The sequence below is a fragment of the Herpailurus yagouaroundi genome, unplaced genomic scaffold (assembly GCF_014898765.1).
Source record: "Herpailurus yagouaroundi ecotype Mexico unplaced genomic scaffold, PumYag 184, whole genome shotgun sequence".
Taxonomy (NCBI): Eukaryota; Metazoa; Chordata; class Mammalia; order Carnivora; family Felidae; genus Herpailurus; species Herpailurus yagouaroundi.
This window is the reverse complement of record NW_024412415.1, coordinates 39,016,976-39,039,910: the sequence shown is the minus strand read 5'-3', so window position 1 is coordinate 39,039,910 and position 22,935 is coordinate 39,016,976. Positions and strand designations below refer to the sequence as shown.

At 40.8% G+C, this 22,935-nt stretch overlaps 1 protein-coding gene across 1 annotated transcript; it reads left to right on the top strand.

The window, feature by feature from the left end:
• The first annotated feature begins 1,970 nt into the window (after positions 1 to 1,970).
• Positions 1,971 to 15,255, top strand: COX5A (cytochrome c oxidase subunit 5A). The gene is made up of 5 exons (XM_040493289.1): positions 1,971 to 2,167; positions 8,050 to 8,166; positions 10,074 to 10,195; positions 11,616 to 11,738; positions 15,089 to 15,255. The coding sequence occupies exons 1-4, from the start codon at positions 2,062 to 2,064 to the stop codon at positions 11,727 to 11,729; spliced, it is 459 nt and encodes a 152-aa protein (XP_040349223.1). The 5' UTR covers positions 1,971 to 2,061; the 3' UTR covers positions 11,730 to 11,738; positions 15,089 to 15,255.
• Positions 15,256 to 22,935: the final 7,680 nt, after the last annotated feature.

Here is a 22,935-nt window from a genome sequence, read left to right as displayed (position 1 = left end):
ACTCCAAACCAGTGACAGATTAATTACACTATTATTCCAGACAAACTGGAGATGAAAGAAACAAAGTCCATATTTAGTTGAGGTATACCTTTTTATGAGTTCTTGGTAGAGTCTGTCCTTCCAACTAAAAGCTGGGTATCAGCTGCCTGCCTAGATCCCTCACTGTTGGAGCACATAGTAAGCAGGCCGAGGCACTGCAAGATAGGCTGCTCTAAAGGTTACTACTCCAGGGACAATTACATGGCTTGTGACACTGCCTACAAGGAGTGGCCTTGCCAAGGCAGGAACAGATGTCCCTTATCTACCTAAAACTGCTGTGTGCTTTAATACCACTGCCAGCCAAGAGCAGCCAGCCTCGCCACGGCAGAAGCAAGTGTCTCAACTTCTTCCGAGAACAACAAAGGGTAGTGTTGTTCAGACACTCTGGTAAGTCCTCACAGATTCTTTTTTTTTTTTTTTTAAGTTTATTATTTGAGAGGGAGAGAGAGTGAGAGCACTCAAGTGGAGGAGGGGCAGCAAGAAAGAGGCAGAGAATCCCAAGCAGATTCTGCACTGTCAGCGTGGAACCCCGATGCAGGGCTTGAACTCAGAAACCGTGAGATCATGACCTGAGCCCGAAGTTGGACGCTTAACCAACTAAGCCACCCAGGCGCCCCCTCACAAATTCTTTATATTCAGAGTTTAAAAGTCCATCATGTCCTCACCTTGCTGCCAATGACCTAAGGGTCCCCTCCACTCCAGGTGCCATTGCTCATTCCAAAGTCTTAATATCTGGGGCGCCTGGGTGGCTCAGTCAGTTAAGCATCTGCCTTCAGCTCAGGTCATGATCTCATGGTTCATGAGTTCAAGCCCCATATCCAGCTTTCTGCTCTAAGTGGAGAGCCCACCTAGGATCTTGTATCTCTCTCTCTGCCCCCGCCCCATCTCTCTCAAAATAAACATTAAAAAAAAGTCTTAATATCCAACTTCAAAGAAATTTCAACAAAATTAAGTTATTCTAAACAGATTGAAACCGCAAACAACTTTGTCTAAAACAAACTTTCAGGGGCGCCTGGGTGGCGCAGTCGGTTAAGCGTCCGACTTCAGCCAGGTCATGATCTCGCGGTCCGTGAGTTCGAGCCCCGCGTCGGGCTCTGGGCTGATGGCTCAGAGCCTGGAGCCTGTTTCCGATTCTGTGTCTCCCTCTCTCTCTGCCCCTCGCCCGTTCATGCTCTGTCTCTCTCTGTCCCAAAAATAAATAAACGTTGAAAAAAAATTAAAAAATAAAATAAATAAAACAAACTTTCAAAACATGGATTTGAAATCGTAAGTCGGTACGCAACAAACACCCAGGTTAAGTCCTCAGAACTGGGGATTTGAGAGCCTTGATTGCCAGCAAACAACCTACTTTCTGAGCTTATTTCTTAATCTGTAGTGAAGTGGCTGAACTCATTTTTTAATGCTTGCGGGTTTGTGATATAAATAGAGTTACTAATAAGATCCCTTATATGTAAGCAGTTGTTTTTTCCCATTCTCTTATTTTAGGCTCAAACGGGGACGTTACACAAAGAAGGTCTTTTTATTACAACTTGACAATGTTATTATCGTTATCGGTTCCTTTTTTTTTTTTCCTTAAGTAATCCCTAAGACCAAAGTGGGGCTCAAACTCACGACCCTGAGACTCACGGTCGACTGACTAAGAAGGCCAGGAGCCCCTTATTGTTCCCATCTTGACGTGATGAAATCGCTTCCTGAGCGGACTTGAATCAGGATACCATCTACTGCCCACCGCTCACCTTCCTTACATCCTGGCTCCCGGAAGGCCGCTGCAAACAGAAACGCGGCAGCGCGGGACAGGGCACAGCGTTGGAAATGGTTTGTCCTTAGCGCGCCGCCGTAGCCTCCCAACATCCTCGTGGTACCCCGCCCTCCCGCCAAGGCGCGAGCGGCGCAGTGGGCGGGACCTCACGCTCCGCCCACCGTGCGTCGGTGCGTGAGTCCGGCCCCCACGAGCTCCCGAGCGGCCCTTGAGTTCACACCCGGCTTCCCTTCAGCCTTAGACTGCGCGCCGCCATAGCCGTCATGCTCGGCGCCGCTCTCCGCCGTTGCGCTGTAGCAGCAGCCGCAGCCCCCCGTGCCAGCCCCCGAGGCCTCCTGTACCCAGCTCCGGGTCCCGGCTCCGCCGCCGGTAAGGCCCCCGCCACCGCTGTTCGCGCCCGCGTGTCCTTGCGGTGACCTGGGTCCCCGCCGCCACTCGAGGGCAGGCTCGCCCAGCGGCCTAGCCCCTGCCCTGCGGGCGTGCGGCGGAACCTGGTGACCGTTGGCAGCTCTCTCTGTGCGGCCTCCAGTTGTGGGGGACTGGAAGACGCGGTCCCCAGGCCCCCTGCCCCCGCCCCCAGCGCGACTTCCTGGTGCGGGCACCGCGGACCAGTCTGGTGTAGACCTGCTGCGGGCCCCAGTGAGGGGGCGCAGCGCACCTCTCATGCCCACTGGACCCCTTCGGTCCCTGGGCTGTGACCGTTCCCTGGCGCTGACCCCTGCAGCCATCTGACTGGGAGTGTCCGCCGCTGGCCTACAGCGCTTCGGCGAAGGTGACATTGAGCCGCTAGGCGCGTCTCACTCAGTGTAGGAGCAGGGGTGGCCCTTCCGGAGACCCCAGCATGGACACTCACAGTGTCTTCTGCGAGCACTATATGCTTACTTGTAGGACACAATATACTTTTTTTTTATCAGGCCTTTCTCGGTTAGAGCTTTGTATGTCAACTTCACTGACCGTTCTGTCATTTTAGAGACTGCTATGCTACGTTTTAATTCTTCCGTTTTTACGATGGATCGTTATGTATGGCTGCTTCTTGAGCTGTGGAAGAGAGCCTGAATATTGATAGGTCTTATGATAAGAATATTACTCTTTCTGGGCGCCTTGGTGGCTCAGTGGGTTAAACGTCCGACTTCAGCTCAGGTCATGATCTGACGGTTCATGGGTTCAAGCCCCACATCGGGCTTTGTGCTGACAGCTCAGAGCCTGGAGCCTGCTTTGAATTCTGTGTCTCCCTCTCTCTGCCCATCCCCTGCTTGTGCTCTCTTTCTCTCTCAAAAATGAATAAATATTAAACAATTTTTTAATTAAAGAAAATTAAAAAATAAAAAACATTACTCTTTCGAAAATTGAGTACCACAGACTCAGGAATACTGTGTTCTGCAAACATAAGGGAACCTTTATTCCGTGCTTCCAATTGGAACTCTGATTGCTGGAGTATGAGATGTGCTGCTAATTCCTGTCTCTTATTTTGCCTTCCCCTTATGTGTTTGGGGATATTTTGTGTCCAGCACTGTACTTTTACTTAGTGTAACTGCACTTTAATCTTGGTCCATGATGATAGTATATGCTGCATTATGAAATTTAGCCCCTAAGCATGCATAATTAAACATGAACTCAAACTCAAAACTAATAAGGTTGTTCTCTTGACTCTTGAGTGTTCTAACTAGACTCTTCAGAACCTAAGAAATGTATTTCTGTTCATTCAATTTAGACTTTATCTTCTCTCATTTACAATAGGACAGAAAGGCTGGCATGCACTTTATGAAGACTAGCTTATAGAGGAGGAAATTGAGGCCCAACTTGGAAAACAGATCCTTTTATTAGTGGTGGAACTGTTTTCTGTTTCTTAGCCATAGTTATTTTTGGCCCATCCTGATGTTTGTCAGATTTTATGTTTTTTTAATTTTTTCCTTACCTAAATGTTAAAGTACTACAATTTTTTCATATAGATACCTTTTAGGGAGTTTTCTTGTGGCCTCTTGAAAAGGGTTGCTACCTTTTTTTTTAACGTTTATTTTTTATTTTTGAGAGGGGGAGGGGACAGACAGTGGGGGGGACAGGATCTGAAAACGGGCTCTGCACTGACAGCAGAGAGCCCGATGTAGGGCTCAAACCCACAAACCATGAGATCATAACCTGAGCTGGCCAGAAGTTAAAGGAACTCAGCCACCCAGGTGCCCCAAGAATTGCTGCATTTTGTGGCAAGCTGGAGAAGCAGCAGAGATTTTTGGCAGACTAGGTTAAGGGGATTCATCTTAGTAAGTTTTGATATGTTGGTTTTTCTCCTAGCCATTCTATTCCCACTCTTGAGTATAATTTATAAACAAAAATCTTTATTTTAGGTGTCTGTCCCATAGACAACCTAAATATTTGCCACAAGGAGGTAGTATTGGTTACTTTTATGTTAGCTACTTTCTAGTTGCATGACCTTGGACATGTTAATTAACATAAAGACCCAAGTTGGCCATGGCGCACCTGGCTGGCTCAATGGGTAGAGCACTCAGACTCTTGATCTCAGGGGATGACTGACTATTGATCTCTGACTCTTGATCTCGGGGTGGTGAGTTTTGGCTCCACATTGGGCGTGGATCCTATTTTAAAGGAAAAAGACTCAATTGCCTCATCTCTAAAATCAGGATATTTGGCAGTTGTGAGGTTTAAATGAAATAATGTAACTCTTAGCACCTTGCCTGGCACAAACGCTTAATATGTCTTTGCTTTATTATAGGGGATTTCATTTGTGCAAATTATACATCAGGATTTGTTACTATTATGAAACCGAACAGGTTGTATAAAATGAAAGTCAAAAGGATTAACATTTTGGATGGGACTATTCAAGGTCAAATGAGAGCATACTTCAAAGGGCTCTGGAAGGGTTAACCTGAGGGGCTTCAAGTTTGCTCTAGTTAAATGGCACCCTGAATTCCAGAAGCCTCCAACTTGAAACAATCGTTTTCCAGTAACTGCTGAATTAAAATGTTTTAAATAGTGGTTAGATTCTTTTAGTCAACCCTTAAAACTTAACACAACCCTAGCTCCTATAACCCTACCCTGATAACGTAGGAAAGTGAGTTTCTTGGCATAGGGCTGAATTGAGGTAGCGCTTATTTTTTAAGTTTATTTATTTTGAGAGAGAGAGAGAGAACGCGCGCACCTGCACTAGCGGGGGGGGGGGGGGGGGCGGCAGAGAGAGAATCCCAAGCAGGCTCTGCATTGTCAGTGCAAAGCCCAATTCAGGGCTCCATCCCACAACCATGAGATCATGATCTGAGCCCAAGTCCAATGGTTCACCAACTGAGCCCCCCAGGCGCCCCTAGGTAGCATTTTTAATCACTTTCCAACCTTCTTTTCAGCACTGTTCCCACACTTCTAGATTTCCAGCCTTGGAGTCCCAAAGTCCATGCTGTTCTTCAGCCTTGCACCTCAACAACGCCACCTTTGAGCTTGTTCTAGTGCCCTTTGCCATTATTCGTTTCTTTCCATTTCTCCTAGAATTACCACCACCAAAATGTCCATTTTGGGGGCTTTATCCAAGCTGACTAGTTATTGGTGGAAAGCTATCTGATTTAACTAAATTTAAACTAAAGGGATTAATTTTTCTGAGTATGTTAGCTTTTTTTTTCTTTTAAATAGCGTGCTTAACTGAATGCCAAAAAGTAGTGTTAGAAATACCTTTTTAGACTGAGTTTGTAGAAATGTCTCAGTTTTCAGGTACGTGCTTCTCTTTTCCTACTCTGGAACCTTCAGGTTGTATGAAAGCACTGCACAGTTGTTTCCCAAAATACTTTGCCTTGTAGACCTCAAACCTAAGTGGAAATGCTGTACGAAAGTTGGGTTAGTAGGGGAAGGAAAGAATGCCTATATAGTTTACTTAAAAATCAAAATGTTAAACATATGATAGGCATGTCCACAGTGAGGAGAATAGATCCTACTCCTACCCATTACTGAAATTAGGAATACAGTCTTTTATTTATTTATTTATTTATTTATTTATTTATTTATTTATTTATTTTTACTTCGAGAGGAATACAATTTAAACCACGTAGGAAAACCTGATTTTGCCATGCTAGAAGGGGGATGTATGTTCGCAGTGTGTGTTTGGTATTATAAATAGTTGTTACCCATAAAGTTTTTTGGGAATACAACCAGTTTGTAATTTGGGACTTCCAGAAGGACGGTGAACAAATTATTGAAGGTGATCCATTGTTCTCCTTGACTAGGATGTGTAGTTGCTGATCATCTTTTTCTTTTGTTAGAAAACAAAACAAAGCTGCCAGCCATCTAGTGAAATCATGCCCAGCAGTGAGCAAAAGGAATTGATTATCATGAAACACTTCTGGGTGGTTGGAAAGGTACTTGTAATAATTACCTCCGGGGAAGGAATAGATATATTTCATTTGTCTTGAGTAAGTACTTAGAAATAGATTTACTAGGTGGTATGGTGAGTGTATTTAACTTGTCTTCCAAAGTGGTTGTAACATTTTATACTTGTGCTTTAAGTATTCAGCTAAGGATAATTTTAGTTTTTGAAAAAGATAGCTTCTAAATTTTTGATAACAGTGAGTTAGAGGATTGTTGTGACCTATACATTCTGATATATTAAATGTGAATATTAGTACTGTAAGAGTTATTAAGTATCCACATACTTTTGATGATGAAATGTTTGCACTTATCAAATATATTTAGGTCTAGAGATACATTATTTTTTCTTGTCATAGAAGTTAAAGCGTGGCCAATTCCAGCCCATTTATATACATGTCCTACTTCATTCTGGGCTTGGATAATGGAGATATTTAGGTCTCTGGGAAGATTGGAACTTGTGCTGTGGTCTCTGTGACTAATGGCAAGTATTTTGCTATAGGCTCAAATGGTAATTTAAGTGAGAATCTTTTCACTTGATACAGCAGTGACAGTCCCATCTCCAGAACTAGCTAGTCGTTCATATCTTCATCTTTTTCTGTTTTCTTTTATTTTTCTCTGCTTTCTCCTGCCATTTATTGCATTAAGGATGTATAGGAATAGGGGCCCCTGGCTGGTACAGTCCATAGAGCATGTGACTTGGGGTTGTGAGTTCAAACAACATATTGGGCATAGAGTTTACTTTAAAAAAAAACAATGTTCAAGATATTCCTTACATTTGGGGTGCCTGGGTGGCTTAGTCTGTTAAGCATCCAACTCTTTGAGCTCAGGTCATGATCTCACAGTTTGTGAGATCAAGCTCCACTTCAGTTAATAAACGTCTGACTCTTGATTTCGGCCCAGGTCATGGTCGAGCCCTGCATCGTGCTCTGCACTGACAGCATGGAGCCTGCTTGGGATTCTTTCTCTGCCCCTCTCCTGGTTGCACTCGTACTTTCTCTCTATATATAAATAAATTAAAAAAAAAAAAAAGAATTGGAATGGGCATCTTTTAAAATTAGGAATTAATACTGTGCTTATCATAAAAATTCAGACATTGTGGAAGTGTATAAAGAAATAGTTTTTCCTGGGGTCCTTGGGTGGTTAAGCATCTGACTCTTGATCTCAGTTCAGGTCGTGTGTGATCTCACAGTTTGTAAGTTTGAGCCCTGCATTGCTGACAGTGCAGAGCCCACTTGGGATTCTCTCTCTGCCCCCTCTCCTGATCTTACTCTCTCTCTCTCTCTCTCTCTCTCTCTCCACCCCCCTCAAATAAATAAATAAACACAAAATAGTTTTTCCTTCCAAAGAACCACTTTTAGCAATTTGAAGCCAGCATTACACATTAGAGGGAAAAGATTTTTTTCATATCAATTTATAAAATTTTTTCCAAATGTTTATTTTTGAGAGAGAGAGCAAGCACACAAGCAGGGGAGGGGTAGAGAAGGGGGGAGACAGGATCTAAAGCAGGTTCTGTACTGACAACAGAGCCTGATATGGAGCTTGAACTTGAGAACCTCGAGATCATGACCTGAGCCAAAGTCAGATGCTTAACTGACTGAGCCACCCAAATGCCCCATCGTATCAGTATAGAAGATTTGTTTCATTTGACCTGCTGAGTAATTTTCCTACGATAATGTATATACTTGATTCAGAATTTAATGCATTGAATATATTTAACACCACTGAACTGTGCACTTAAAAGTAGTTAAAATGGTAATTTTTTTGTATATATCTCAACACAATTTAAAAAAGAAAACCAACAACAACAAAAATACCCCAGTGTATTAACAGGATACATCAAGTAGTGTTTCTTTCTGAACATTGAACTCATTGCTCTTTTTTCATTGCAGCTGTCCAGTCAGTTCGCTGCTACTCCCATGGGTCACATGAAACAGATGAGGAGTTTGATGCTCGCTGGGTGACATACTTCAACAAGCCAGATATTGACGCCTGGGAATTGCGTAAAGGTAATTGGAACATAGGCATATTTGTCTACTTTGGCATAGAATTGGGAAATACTTAGTAGTGTTTGACTACTCTGTTGAAAACAACTATTTGGAAAATATGCATCATGTAAGCATAGGTATTATCATGCAGCTTTCAGTTGGGAAAGTTTATAACTTTTGGGGCCAGATAATTCTTGGTTGCAAGGGCTGTCCTTCGCATTATAGGATGTTTCGCAGCATCCTTGGCAACTGTCTGCTGGGAGACAAAATCACCCCTGATTGAAAGTCACTGTTAAATGATAGGTCAATGTGAACAAGAGTTAACACTTTTGTCCTTTATAGATAATTTAAGGAAGTAGTTATTTGGTTCTCCTCCCATCTCGGTAATAGTTTGGTTTTTTTGTTATTTTCTTCTAAGTTATGATTTGTCTCTTGCCCAGAATAAGTGTTCAGTCTAAGTAAGCTAGAACTTGTTTTTCCTAATTGTAGATGTGTACTGAACACGAGTAGGTAACATTAATGATAACTAGTCTAATAGGTAGCTAAGTAATTTTAAGAGTAGGTAATTTAGTTCAGTCTCTGTGACCATATTCTTTTTTTCCTTTTTTGTTTTTAAGAGAGAGAGAGCACGCTTAAATGAGAGAAGAGCAGAGAGGGGAGAGAGAGAGAAGTGAGGCTCATCCGAAACAGGGCTTATCCGAAATGGGGCTCATGCTCACCTGAAGCAGGGCTCACCCAATATAGGACTTGAACTCAGGAACCGCAAAATCATGACCTGAGCTGAAATCTCATGCCTAACTGACTGAGCCACCCAGGTGCCCCTCCGTGACTATATTCTACCATTGTAGTCACTGTGTCTTTTGTTTACGTATTTCAAAATAATTAAAAGCGAGAAACCTAAGTGATTCACATTTATCCACAGGAATAATAATCCTTATTTTGCTGCAACTAGGAAAATCCTTACTGGATAATCTTGAGTAGCAGTAATGAAAAGAACAGCAATTCTGCACTCCCATTAAGAGAATCTTAAATTTTATTATGTGTCATTTTGTGCAAAGCTGAAAGTAATTATGCCCAGTCATTTTCTGGTTGAATGTGCACTAATGCTTCTCTGTATCTACTTAATGTCCTCATTTGAGCTTCATTAACTCTCCCTAAGCATTTCTCTGGTTGTTTTTTAGATTATTTTCCAACCAAATCTATCTTAAAGCAACAAAAGTACATACACTGTGTTAAGAGTTAAGGATATGAGTTGAAAATGACTCTTGGGGCGTCTGTTCGTGAGATTGAGCTGCCTTTGGGCTCTGTGCTGACACTGCAAAGCCTACTTGGGATTCTCTCTTTGCCTAGTTCTCTCTCAAAATAAATAATTAAAGAAAAAAATAACCCTCTTGTTTGAAAAGAAACCAGCTAATTATGAAAATTGTGTTTGCATGTAAGAAGACTCTTGGTTTTTGGTTGTTTTCTGTTTTTTTCTTTAATCTGCATGCTATTGCATAGTTCTTTCACTGTGGAAGATCCACTGTGGTCTTACTATCTAGAATTTGTTAAAGGTAGGTTCTCTTTTTTTCTTTTTTATTATTTATTTATTTATTTTTTTTATTTTTTATTTTATTTTTTTTTTTTTTTGAGAGAGAGAAGAGGAGACAGAGAATCACAAGTAGACTCTGAGCTGTTAGCACAGAGCCCAAAGCGGAGCTCAAACTCACAAACCGTGAGATCATGACCTGAGCCAAAATCAAGAGTTGGATGCTCAACCCAATGAGCCACCCAGGCAACCCTAGATTCTCTTACTTTTATAGATAAAAGAATAGAGGCCCAAACAGACAAGATCATGTGTCTTTGACTCAGTAAAAATATAAGTAAGTATATTGTAATTTCTATGAGGATACCTCAGGTTGATATGGCTCTTGTTTTTAATTTGACAGGAATGAACACGCTTGTTGGCTATGATCTGGTTCCAGAACCTAAAATCATTGATGCTGCTTTGCGGGCATGCAGACGGTTAAATGATTTTGCTAGTGCAGTTCGCATCCTAGAGGTTGTTAAGGTCAGTGAAGTAACAATGCTAAATAAAGTTGTTCTGGAAGTGGGTGGGCTGTTGTTAAGTATCGGCATATTCTGTGTTTTTGAATTTGTTGAAATAACCTAAAATTAGTTCTGATATAGCTAGAGGAAATGTAGATTGCAGCTAACAGTCTTTCTGGGGGGCAGTTTGGCAGAATTTATGCAAGGTTTTAGAAATTGTGCTTGATCCCCATTTGTTCAGCATTTGAGAATTTATCTTAAGGAAATAAGGATGTACAAAAGTTTAACTATAGTTTATCTTTGTTCTAATTATGATATGAAGTTAAATATTAGTGGTTTCTTAAGATGAGACTTTTCAAGAGGTTATCTATTAATAGTGTGGAAATGTATTTAACATTAAACATTCATAGTATATTAATTGAAGAAACTTCAGTTTTTGTGGTGTGACCTCATACATAGTTCATTTTTTTTTTTTAATTTTTTTTTTTTCAACGTTTATTTATTTTTGGGACAGAGAGAGACAGAGCATGAACGGGCAAGGGGCAGAGAGAGAGGGAGACACAGAATCGGAAACAGGCTCCAGGCTCTGAGCCATCAGCCCAGAGCCCGACGCGGGGCTCGAACTCACGGACCGCGAGATCGTGACCTGGCCGAAGTCGGACACTTAACCGACTGCGCCACCCAGGCGCCCCCATAGTTCATTTGATACATATGATCAAATGATTACATTTTAAGCAAGAATTTTATAATTAAAAAAAAATACAATTAAGGAGACCTAGAATTTGTTAAAGGCAGAAGAATAACAGCTTGTTATTGTCTTAGTTCATTTGACTTTTTAATATTTGTCCTTGAGGAACTTTGTGAAAATATAGGTATAATTATATATTATGGTGAGTATTTGTCAAAACTCTTTTGCCCTGGAAATCGGTAGTCTTTTCAAGTCTGTAAGAGGGAAAGTGTGACATTACTTTATCTACAATGGGTAAAATAATTAAGGGTTCTGTAGGCTATCAATCCATTCAGCACCAGTACTTAATTTAGTTAAGGTCTCAAATTGGAGGCAAATTTAAAAACTTTTTCTTGTGTTAACTTAATTATTCCTGTAGCCTGCTGGGCATGTTTAATTATCTTTACAAAATTCTGTCATCACCACCTTTTCTTGTAACTCAAGGCTTTATCCAGGCTTTAAAATGTTATGTTTTATTTTGTTTTGTTTCTGGATTTAGCCTAATGGTCTTAGTTTTTCTCAAGGTGCTTTAAAGCCTACCTTGAATAGCGCCTACATAGCTTATTCTCTTTATTGGACTAATAAGTTAAAAGTATGTGACTTGTATTCTCTGCTGTTAGCCTCTGCATACATGATTAAAAGTATTCTCAAGTTCATTTTTTTAATAGAAACAGCTTTTCAGAGAGCTAAATGTGAATATTTTCTTTGCCATCAGGACAAAGCAGGACCTCATAAGGAAATCTACCCCTATGTCATCCAGGAACTTAGACCAACTTTAAATGAACTGGGAATCTCCACTCCAGAGGAACTGGGCCTTGACAAAGTGTAAACCCCATGGGTAAGCAACACACCACTGAATAAAGGCAGGAAATGAATCCAGGAAGGGGGAGTCAATGACATTTCAGTGTTCTCAGAGTAAGACCTTTTTAATGGCCTCCTTAGAGGCCATGAACATAGAGATTTAGAGAGTACTAATGATAGGTTTAAGGAGCTAGAATTGTTATTTTTAGTTGTTATAATTGTTCTTTTACTGTTGTAATGGCAAGAAGACGCCTCTGTAATTAAAAATCCGTATAAAATATTTCAAACGTAAAGAATAGCATATGGGGTGCCCGGGTGGCTCAGTCATTTAAGTGGCTGACTCTTGATTTTGGCTCAGGTCATGATCTCATGGTTCGTGGGATCAAGCCCTGCCTCAGGCTATTTGCTGACAGCGCAGAGCCTGCTTGGAATTCTCTCTCTTCCTCTCTCTCCCACTCATGCGTGCGCACTCTCTCTCTCACAAAATAAATCAACATTAAAAAAAAAAGAATAGCATATACAATAAATGTAATCACACCCAGATCTTTCAGATATTAATATTTTGCCATAGTTGCTTCATTTTCCCTCCAAGAAATGACTGGTTTCACAGAGTTGAAACTCTCTGTGCACCCTTCCCTAATTCCAGCCCTTTTACCTCCCCCAAACTAAAGGTAATCCACTGCATATAAGGTATTTGTTACGCATGTTTTTGTACATCTGTTTATTTTTAACGACAGAGTTTTATTAATTTGATGCATTTGTTTTTGCCCAAGTTAGAATTTAATAGTCAAGTAAATATTCACTGATAAAAAACCTTGTTTGATGGGGCTTGTGGGTGGCTCAATCTGTAAGCATCCAACTTTGGCTCAGGTCATGATCTCACACTCTGTGGGTTTGAGCCCCGCGTCAGGCTCTGTGCTGACAGCTCAGAGCCTGGAACCTGCTTCAGATTCTGTGTCTCCCTTTCTCTCTGCACCTCCCCCACTCACGCTCTCTTTCTCTCTCTCTCAAAAATAAACATTAAAAAAAAAAACTTATTTGATACCTTGTTCTCTGTGGGAAGGCAGGTAATAAAAACAGCCACAAGATTGTCTAGGTAGTGAGGAATGTGCAGAAAATCTTTTGTTTTACAAAGGATTTTGTAAAGCAGGAACTCAATTTTATTTTATTTAATAAACATACATAGTGTATATAACTCTTACTATGTCAGGTGCTGTTTTAAGTGCTCTATAAATATTAATTCTTTTTCTTCTTTTCTTTTTTTAAGTAGTGAAGCCCAATGCAGGGCTCTCATGACTCAGATCAAATCCTGAGCTAAGATCAAGAGTCAGACACTTTACTGATAAGTCATGGAGGTGCCCCAATATTAACTCATTTAATCTTCATAAACTGTCCCATGAAACAGTACTATCATTTATTTTTTTATTTTTATTTTTTGAGAGAGAGAGAGAGAGAGAGAGAGCGCGCGCGCGCGCACAAGCGGGGGAGGGGCAGAGAGAGAAGGAAACACAGAATCCAAAGCAGGCTCCAGGCTCTGAGCTGTCAGCACAGAGCCTGACACGGGGCTTGAACTCACAAACCGTGAGATCATGACCTGAGCCAAAGTCTGACACTTAACCAACTGAACCACTCAGGCGCCCCGAGGTAGTACTATCATTAGAATTATTCTCCTTTTCCTATTTTATTGATGAGGAAACTGAGACACCTTGTCCAAAGTCATATAGCTAGTACTGGAACTCACACTTAAACCTAGGCAGTCCAGCTCCAGAGTCCATTGCTCTTACTGTGCTGCACATCCTGTTTAGGCATTTACTAAGGCCATATTCATTCCTCAGAGGTAAACAATGAGGCTTATTTATTTTTAAAATAGTGGAACTAAACTGTCTTATAAAAGTGCACCCAAGGGATCCCCACCTGGCTTAGTCAATGGAGCATACAGTTCTTAATCTCACAGTCATGAGTTCAAGCCCCACGTTGGGCATGGAGCCTACTTTAAGAAGAGAGAGCGAAAAGTGCACCCAAAATTATTGAAGGAGCTAATGTCAGATCCCTCAAAAGATAAAGATCCTTTGAGCTCGGTTAAACGTTTTAGAGCAGGAGTCTTAATTTTATCTTTGTCCACTCCCATACTACTACTACTGCCACTACTAACTACTACCACCACCACCACCACCACCACCAGCGCTTCCTCCTCCTCCTCCTCCTCCTCCTCCTCCTCCTCCTCTTCCTCCTCCTCCCCCCTCCCCCCTCCCCCCTCCCTCCTGAACTCAGATAGCCCATCTTTGTAATAAATGGAAATGTTTTTAATGTGTGTACTAATGATTTCTATGAGAAAATGAGGCATTCGGAATAGAATATTTCCTACTTACATGTTTGAAGCTCTTGTCTGTTGTTCATATGACGTAATGGACTCTTACAAGGTTGTCTAAACACTTTAGCTTAATTTTTATTTTATCAGGTAGTATTCCAAGGAGTCTAGAAGATCTTTGTTATTATATAGGATATATTCCAGCTTTGATGATATTCTTTCTTTTTTAATATATTTTTTAAAAAATTTGTTTAGTATTTTTATTATTATTTTTTAATGTTTTATTTATTTTTGAAAGAGTGAGAGAGAGCACACACACTCCTGCGGGGGAGGGGCAGAGAGTGAGGGGGACAGAGGATCCAAAGCGGGTCTGTGCTAACAGCAGAGAGACCGATGCAGGGCTTAAGCGCAGGAACTGTGAGATTATGACCTGAGCGAAAGTCAGGGGTTAACTGACTGAGCCACCCAGGTGCCCCTAAAAATTTTTTTGAAGGGCAATTCCCTAGCATTTTTCTGACTGGAAAAGAGGACTACCCCTGTAAGTACTAGGTGTATAAACAACAAAAAGGCGCAGAGCCAGTCCCTTGTGAGTTGGGTATAGGCAGGAGTAAGTAAGAACAGAAAAGGCTACACAGAGACAGTGATTTCCCTGGACCATTGCTCTAAAGAAGGTTAATTTTAGGGCACCTGACTGGCTCAGTTGGAAGAGCATACAACTTTTTTTTGTTATGTTTTATTTATTTTTGAGAGAGAGAAAAACCAAGCACGAGTGGGGGAGGGGCAGAGAGAGAGGAAGACAGAATCCAAAGCAGGCTCCAGACTCTGAGCTGTCAGCACAGAGCCCGATGCGGAGCTCGAACCCACGAACCATGAGATCATGATCTGAGCCGAAGTTGGATGCTTAACCGACTGAGCCACCCAGGTGCCCCGCAACTCTTGACCTCAAAGTCATAAGTTTGAGCCCCGTGTTGGGTGTAGAGGTTACTTAGATAAAAAACTTTTTTAAAAAAGGTTATTTTTAGTAAGATTTCTACGCTTCCTTTATTTTTCTAGCTAATTCTTCCTGTTTTCTCTTACAGATGGGCTTCTCAAGGATTTATTCATAATGCTACTTGATTGTAAACAATCACCTGGAAATACTGATGATAACATATTACCTTATTTGAACAAGTTTTCCTTTATTGAGTACCAAACCATGTAATGATAACTTGGACTTTAATAAAAGGGAAATGAGTTTGAACTGAAATTAGGTATTGTTCCATGTGTTTGCTTTGAAAAGCAGAAAATGAACTATCATAGAGCCATTGATTTCATGGGTTTTTTGCCACTGTATGCTGAGAAAACTTCTTAACTGGCTATGATAGATTTGGAGGCTTTCAGTGCTTAAAGAGCTAATAAATAGGTTTACCTCTTGAGAGAATTAATAAAATACACAAATCCCATCTTACTTCGGAAGCCACATAATATTGGAGACCCAGCTGTTGGAGAACCAGACTTATAGGTCTGAGGGATTTCTAGGATAGCCATTCAGACTACAGTTTCAGAGGAATGGGATTAATACTAGGTTGAGGTTAAAGCTAAGGAAATGTTAGTAAAATTCGTTTTGGTAAGTGATCAACACAAATAACCTTTTATGAAAAAGACTGATTCCCCACCAAAAAGCTCCCCTCCCCTTTTTAAAAAAGAAGAAAGGTAAATAAACAAAAACAGCCACATATGTTTATTTAATTGCATGGTTGGTAGGTATGGTTCTTAGCTTTGACCCCTCTGTGGGCTAGCTCTTTCCCCCTCGTTCCATGTAGTATAATGTCCCAGTCACACTGCTCTGTTTTTCCTCCAAATTCTCTTCATGTTGCTTCCCCCTAGAAATGACATGAACCATCAACGTAGGTCTGCCCTCTCAAATCCTAGAGGTGGAGAGGGGGTGGAGCAATCACATATATAAATATATATATATGACATGTTTGGCCTTTGCACCATTGGAATGAGGAGGAGGGATTTTTTTTTTTTTTTTTTTTGACAGCTCCCATATGTGCATACATAATCACAGACAAAGGTCTGCTTTTTCAGTTCCCCAGATCTAAAGGATTTACTATAACTAGATGAAAAAGGACCGTTTCAGTATCATGGGCTCTTAACATATAGGAGGAATGCAAATGATGGAAATGGCTTCTGTTAAGGTCATGGGAGGGGCCTGAGGAGGGAACATAGGTTTGTAACTATTTACAAGGATAAGAAATAGTGCTATGTGGGTTTTCACACCACAAACATTTTAATACCTACCATATACCAAGCATTGTGCCGATTACTGATAATAGAGCCATGAATAGGAGATTGGAGATTTGGAGTTTGGAGAAACTGGAGTTAGGGTCCCCAGTACAGGAAATTATACAGTGTAGTTGTAACTTAATAAGGATTTTGAATTAGGATGGTAGTAGTAGGAATGGGAAAAGATGAATATTTTTTTTTAAGTTTATTCATTTATCTTTGAAAGAGAGCGAGTGCACATGAGCATGAGCCACTGAGGGGCAGAGAGAATCCCAAGCATGCTGCATGCTCTCAGCACAGAGCCTGACATGGGGCTGGAATCCACAATCTAGGAGATCATAACCCAAGATGAAATCAAGAGTCTGATGCTCAACCAACTGAGCCACCCAGGCGCCCCTGGAAGAGACTAATTCTGAGAGTCACATGATTTAGGTGTAGTTACTAATTTGGTGAGGGGGAATGAGAACTCTGAGAAGGGCCATTTTACAGATTTGAGTGATGGTACTTACCATTCATGGGAAAATTGGAGTCAGCAAAACCAGGAGTTTGGTGCAGGGTCAAGAAAGTACTGCATTTGGGGCACCTGCCTGGTTCAGTTGGTAGAGCATGCTACTCTTGACCTCAGGGTTGGGAGTTCAGGCCCCATATTGGGTGTCAAGATTACTTAAAATCTTAAAAGTAAGTACTGCATTTGATCCTGGACCTGTCAGATTTCAGGCATCAGTGAGGGTTAGGCCTAGAGCTTTGAAAAGAGCTTGAGACTAGAGAAGAATTTAAGGTTTGAAACAGCAAAAAGGGAGTTTTCTAAGGCCATTTGGAGACAGATGTAATGTAGGCTAATGGCTGAAATTGCAGGAGCAGGTCCATTTAGAGGGAAAGGAATTTTTTCAAAAATTTCAAACATTACAAAGATAGACTATTATTTCTTAAGTTTCCATGTACTCGTCACTCTACTTTAGCAATTAATAATTTATGGCCACACTTTATATCCTCTCATTTACCCCCACTCCACATATTTTCAGTCAAATCTCAAATATCCTATCATTTCATCTGTAAATAAGTATTTTGGAATATCTCCATTGTGTGTGTGTGTGTGTGTGTGTGTGTGTGTGTGTATTTAACCACAACTACAATAAAGACAAACTTGTTTTTAATGTTTATTTTTGAGAGACTGAAAGTGGGGGAGGGGGAGAGAGCAGCAGACAGGTCTGAAGCAGGCTCTTTGCTGACAGCAGTATGTAGGGCTTGAACTCCCGAACCGTGAGATGACCTGAGCCCAAGTCAAATGCTCAACTGACTGAGCCACCAGGTGCCAGCCCCCCTTTATAAAAAGGAATTTTTGGTGATCTTTTTTATTTCAAATAAAAATATCTGTTACTGGGGGCACCTGAGTGGCTTAGTCAGTTGAGCATCCAACTCTAGATTACAGCTTGGGTCATGATCCCATGGTTCATGGGTTTGAGCCCTGCCTCGTTGGGCTGTGTGCACAGAGCCTGCTTGGGATTCTCTCTCTCCCTCTCTCTCTGCTCCTCCCTTGAGAACACATGCACTCTCTCTCAAATAAATGAACATTAAGAAAAAAATAGATCTTTACTGGATTTTCTCATTTTAAGCATGATACATGTTCATGAAACAATACAGAAAAGTACAAGAATAAAACACCTGAAATTCCCCTATCCAGTTACAACCATGACTAGTATTTTGGTGACCATCTTTCCAGATGTGCATGTGTATATGCTTTTGCATGTTGTAATACAAACCTGTTTATCTCCTCCTTGCTAGGTCAAGACTATTGTAGACCATTTTCTATATTGATTAATGTACCTCTGTCTTCTGCTTTTTAGTGGGACCTAATATTCCATGGTTTAGGTGTTTCACCTTGAGTGATGGCTTTTCTAATGACCTTGAGGCTGAATTATAGGTGAAGAAGAAGTGATTCTAGGCAATGAGGTAGTAGGGAGGAGTCCTGAAGAATGATTAAGTCCCAAGCCGGTGATTCGAAAGATGGTGATAGTTAAAGTGTTAGGACTTCTCTGACATTCTAGAGATTTCGTATGGAGCTGGAAAGAATTGACTAGAAGTTACTGTTTCCTTTGCATCTTAAGTTCTGTTGATATTTCAAAATTTAGTTTTTGCCTAAGTAAGTCATTTGTGCTATTAGAAACAGATGGGTATTCTGATAACTTTATTGTAAATGGTAACTTTTAAGGCCCTTGAAGTTTGCTACAATAGTACCTTTGCAGAAATAAGCACTGCCTTTTAAATCGCTCTCATTTTGGGGGCGCCTGGGTGGCGCAGTCGGTTAAGCGCCCGACTTCAGCCAGGTCACGATCTCGTGGTCCATGAGTTCGAGCCCCGCGTCAGGCTCTGGGCTGATGGCTCAGAGCCTGGAGCCTGTTTCCGATTCTGTGTCTCCCTCTCTCTCTGACCCTCCCCCCGTTCATGCTCTGTCTCTCTCTGTCCCAAAAATAAATAAACGTTGGAAAAAAAAAAATCTAAATCGCTCTCATTTTGTATCACCTTTATCTCCAAGATGAGGGTGGCAAACTGTGGCCCTGGACCAAATCCAGGCCATCAACTGTCTTTCTACTGCCCATAAGATAAGAATTGTTTTTTACACTCTTAAATGGTTGAAAATCAATAAAAATAAGATTTTGTGATATGAGAAAAGTATATGAAATTCAAAATCCATTGTCCATAAACAAGATTTTATTGGAACACTGCCACACATTTTATTTATTCTGAGAGAGAGAGAAAGAGCCCGTGCAAAAGGGGCAGAGAGAGAATCCCAAGCAGGCTCTGCGCTATCCATGTAGAGCCCAATGCAGGGCTCCATCTCACGAATCCTGAGATCGTGACCTGAGCCGAAATCAAGAGTCAGATGCTTAATCGACTGAGCCACCGAGGTGCCCCACGGAATGTACAGTTCCGAGGCATTAAGTACATTGACATTGTTGTGAAGCATCTATGGCTGCTTTTGCAATACTGTGGCAGAGCTGAGTAGTTGGGATGGATATTACATGGTCTCCAAAGTCAAATATTTTCTTTCTGACCATTTATAGGAAAAATTTGCCAACCCCTAGTCTACAATAATAGATATTCTTTTCAAAGCAAGCAAGCTTTTAAGTCATAGGCTTATTACTAAGAGGCAAAAGTGACTAGATAAATTTACTGATAAATTTCTTATTCCCATCAAATGCCTGTTTTGTCATTTCTTATTCCCATCAAATGCCTGTTTTGTCATGTCAATCCCCACATTGTCTATAAGTCAAATTTGACTCTTTTGCTGTGCTTGAGAATATAGGTACATCTGCATGTGTGCTCTTGCTTTCTCTCTGTTTCTGTCTCGCGCTCTCAAAAATAAACATTTAAAAAAATAAAATCTTTTTTTAAAAAAATTTTTTAACTTTTTTTTTTTTTTTTGAGAGAGACGGAGACAGAATGCAAGTGGGTTAGGGGCAGAGAGAGAGGGATACAGAATTGGAAGCAGGCTCCAGGCTCCGAGCTGTCAGCGCAGAGCCTGACGCAGGGCTTGAACTCACGAGCTGTGAGATCATGACCTGAGCTGAAGTCAGACGCTCAATCAACTGAGCCACCCAGGTGCCCCTAAAATAAAATCTTAAAAAAAAAAAAGGAGCCTAGTTCTACCTGACTGGTACAAAAAGAGGAGAGGCTTTTGAAGCAGGTAAGGATTCAATCCTCACCTCTACAACTCCGTCGTCTTTCGCAGATCAGTTAATCCCTGTGACCATCACTTTGCTTTCCTTATACCTATGTGAAATGGGTATGACAGTGACACATAAGGATGTGAGGATTGGGAAATATATCTTCCCAATGAGTTAATGTGGGGATGAAAGTAGAGCTGGTGACCTGGGACCCCAAAAAGACCTGTAGATTCATGGTATCCATCTGTCAATTATCTGCTCTACCAATAATGGGAAAAGTCAAAGGCTAGAGTCTGAAACCTGTGAGATGGGAAAAGAATTTCAGAGGGAAATAGGATAACAAATTCACTCTTGATGAACATGATGCAAAAATACTCAACAAAATATTAGCAAACTGAATTCAAAAATACATTAAAAGGATCATACTCCATAATCAAGTGAGATTTATTCTAGGGATGCAAAGAGGTTCAACGTCTGCAAATCAATGTGTTGTACACAACATTAACAAAATTAAGGATAAAAACTATGTGATCATCTCACTAGATGCAGTAAAAGCATCTGACAAAATTTAAGATCCATTTATGATAAAACCTCAACAAAGGGAATATAGAGTGAACATACCTCAACATAATAGAGGCCATGAATGACAAGCCCACAGCTAACATCTTCCTCAAAAGTGAAAAGCTGAAAGTAAGATTAGGAGCAAGACAAGCATGCCTACTCTCACCACTTTTATTTAACATAGTATTGGAAGTCTTAGAGTAACAATAAAAGGCATCCATATTGAAAAGGAACAAGTAAAACTATTTGCAGATGACATGTTATATAAAGAAAACCCTAAAAACTCCAACAAAAAAATGGTTAGAACTAATAAATTTGGTAAAGTTGCAGGATACAAAGTCAATATATAAAAATCTGTTGCTTCTATATACTAACAATGAACTATCAGAAAGAAATTAAGAAAACAATCCCATTTACTATTACTTCAAAAACAAAATACCTGGGAATAAATTTAACCAAGGAGGTGAAAGCCCTCTGAAAACTCTAAGACATTGATTAAAGAAATTGAATAAGATAGGAAGGGGAAGATATACCATGCTCATGGATTGGAAAATTAATATTGTTAAAATGTCCATACTACCCAAAGCAATCTATAGATTCAATGCAATCCCTACCAAAATCCCAGTGGCATTTTTCACAGAAATAGAAACAAGAATCCAAAAATGTGTATGAAACCACAAAAGACCCTGAATAGGTAAAGCAATCTTTGAGAAAGAACAAAGTTGGAGGCATCATGCTTCCTGATTTTTAAACTATATTTCAGTGCTGTAGAATCAAAACAGTATGGTATTGGCATAAAAACATACAGATCAATAGGACAAAACAGAGAGTCCAGAAATAAACCCACACATATATGGTCAATGAATTTACAACAAAGGAGGCAAGAATATACAGTGGGGAAAGGACAGTCTCTTCAATAAATGGTGTTGAGAAAACAAAATGGAAGGCAACCTATGGAGTGGGAAAAAACCTTTGCGAATCATTTATCTGACAAGGGGTGAATATCCAAAATATATAAAGAACTCCTACAATTTAATAGCAAAAAAAGAAGGGGGGGGGGGAAGGAGCCTCAGTCACTCAGTTGGTTAAGTGTCCAATTCTTAACTTCGGCTCAAGTCATGGTCTCATGGTTCAAGAGTTCAAGCCCCGTATCGGGGTCTTTGCTGACAGCTCAGAGCCTGGAGCCTGCTTCCAAATCTGTCTCCCTCTCTCCCTGCCCTTTCCGTGCTCACACTCTGCCTCTCTCTCAAAAAATAAAATAAAATAAAAACATTAAAAAATATTTTTTAATGGGCAGAGGACCCGAATATACATTTTTCCAAAGAAGACACACAGATGGCCAATAGGCATATGAAAAAGTGCTCAAAGTCACTCATAAGGTAAGTGAAAATCAAAACCATAATGAGATACCACCTCATACCTATTAGAATGATTATTATCAAAGAGACAAGAAACAACAAGTGTTGGCAAGGATGTGGAGAAAAGGGAACCCTCAGGTACTATTGATGGGAATACAAACTGGTGCAGCCACTATGAAAAACAGTATGGAGTTTTCCTCAAAAAATTAAAAATAGAATTACTTTATGATCCAGGAATTCCACTTTTGGCTATTTATCCAAAGACAATGGAAACACTAATCTGAAAAGATATGTGCACCTCCCAGGTTCACTGCAGCGTTATTTACAACAGCCAAGATATGTAAACAACCTGAATGTCCATCGATGGATGGATAAATAAAATATGGAATACATATACAATGGAATACTATTAGCCAGAAAAAGAACAAAATTTTGCCATATGCAACAACAGGGATAGACCCTGAAGGCATTATGCTAAGTGAAATAAGTCAGACAGAGAAAGACAAATGCCGTATGATCTTACATATATGTGGAATCTATAAAAAACAAACAGGGGCAGGGGCGCCTGGGTGGCTCAGTCAGTTAAGCATCCAACTTCAGCTCAGGTCATGATCTCACAGTCCGTGAGTTCGAGCCCTGCGTCGGGCTCTGTGCGACAGCTCAGAGCCTGGAGCCTGCTCCGGATTCTGTGTCTCCCTCTCTCTCTGTCTCAAAAATAAATAAAACGTGGGGTGCCTGGGTGGCTCAGTCGGTTGAGCGTCCGACTTTGGCTCAGGTCATGACCTCACAGCTCGTGAGTTCGAGCCCCGCGTCGGGCTCTGTGCTGACAGCGCAGAGCCTGGAGCCTGCTTCTGCTTCTGTGTCTCCCTCTCTCTCTGCCCCTAACCCACTCACATTCTGTCTCTGTCTCTCTCAAAAATAAACAAACATTTAAAAAAATTTAAATAAATAAATAAATGAGTAATTTTTAAAAAGTTAAAAAAAAACAAACAGGGGCACCTGTCTGGCTCAGTCAGTAGAGCATGCAACTCTTGACCTCAGGGTTCTAAGTTTGAGCTCCACATTGCATATAGA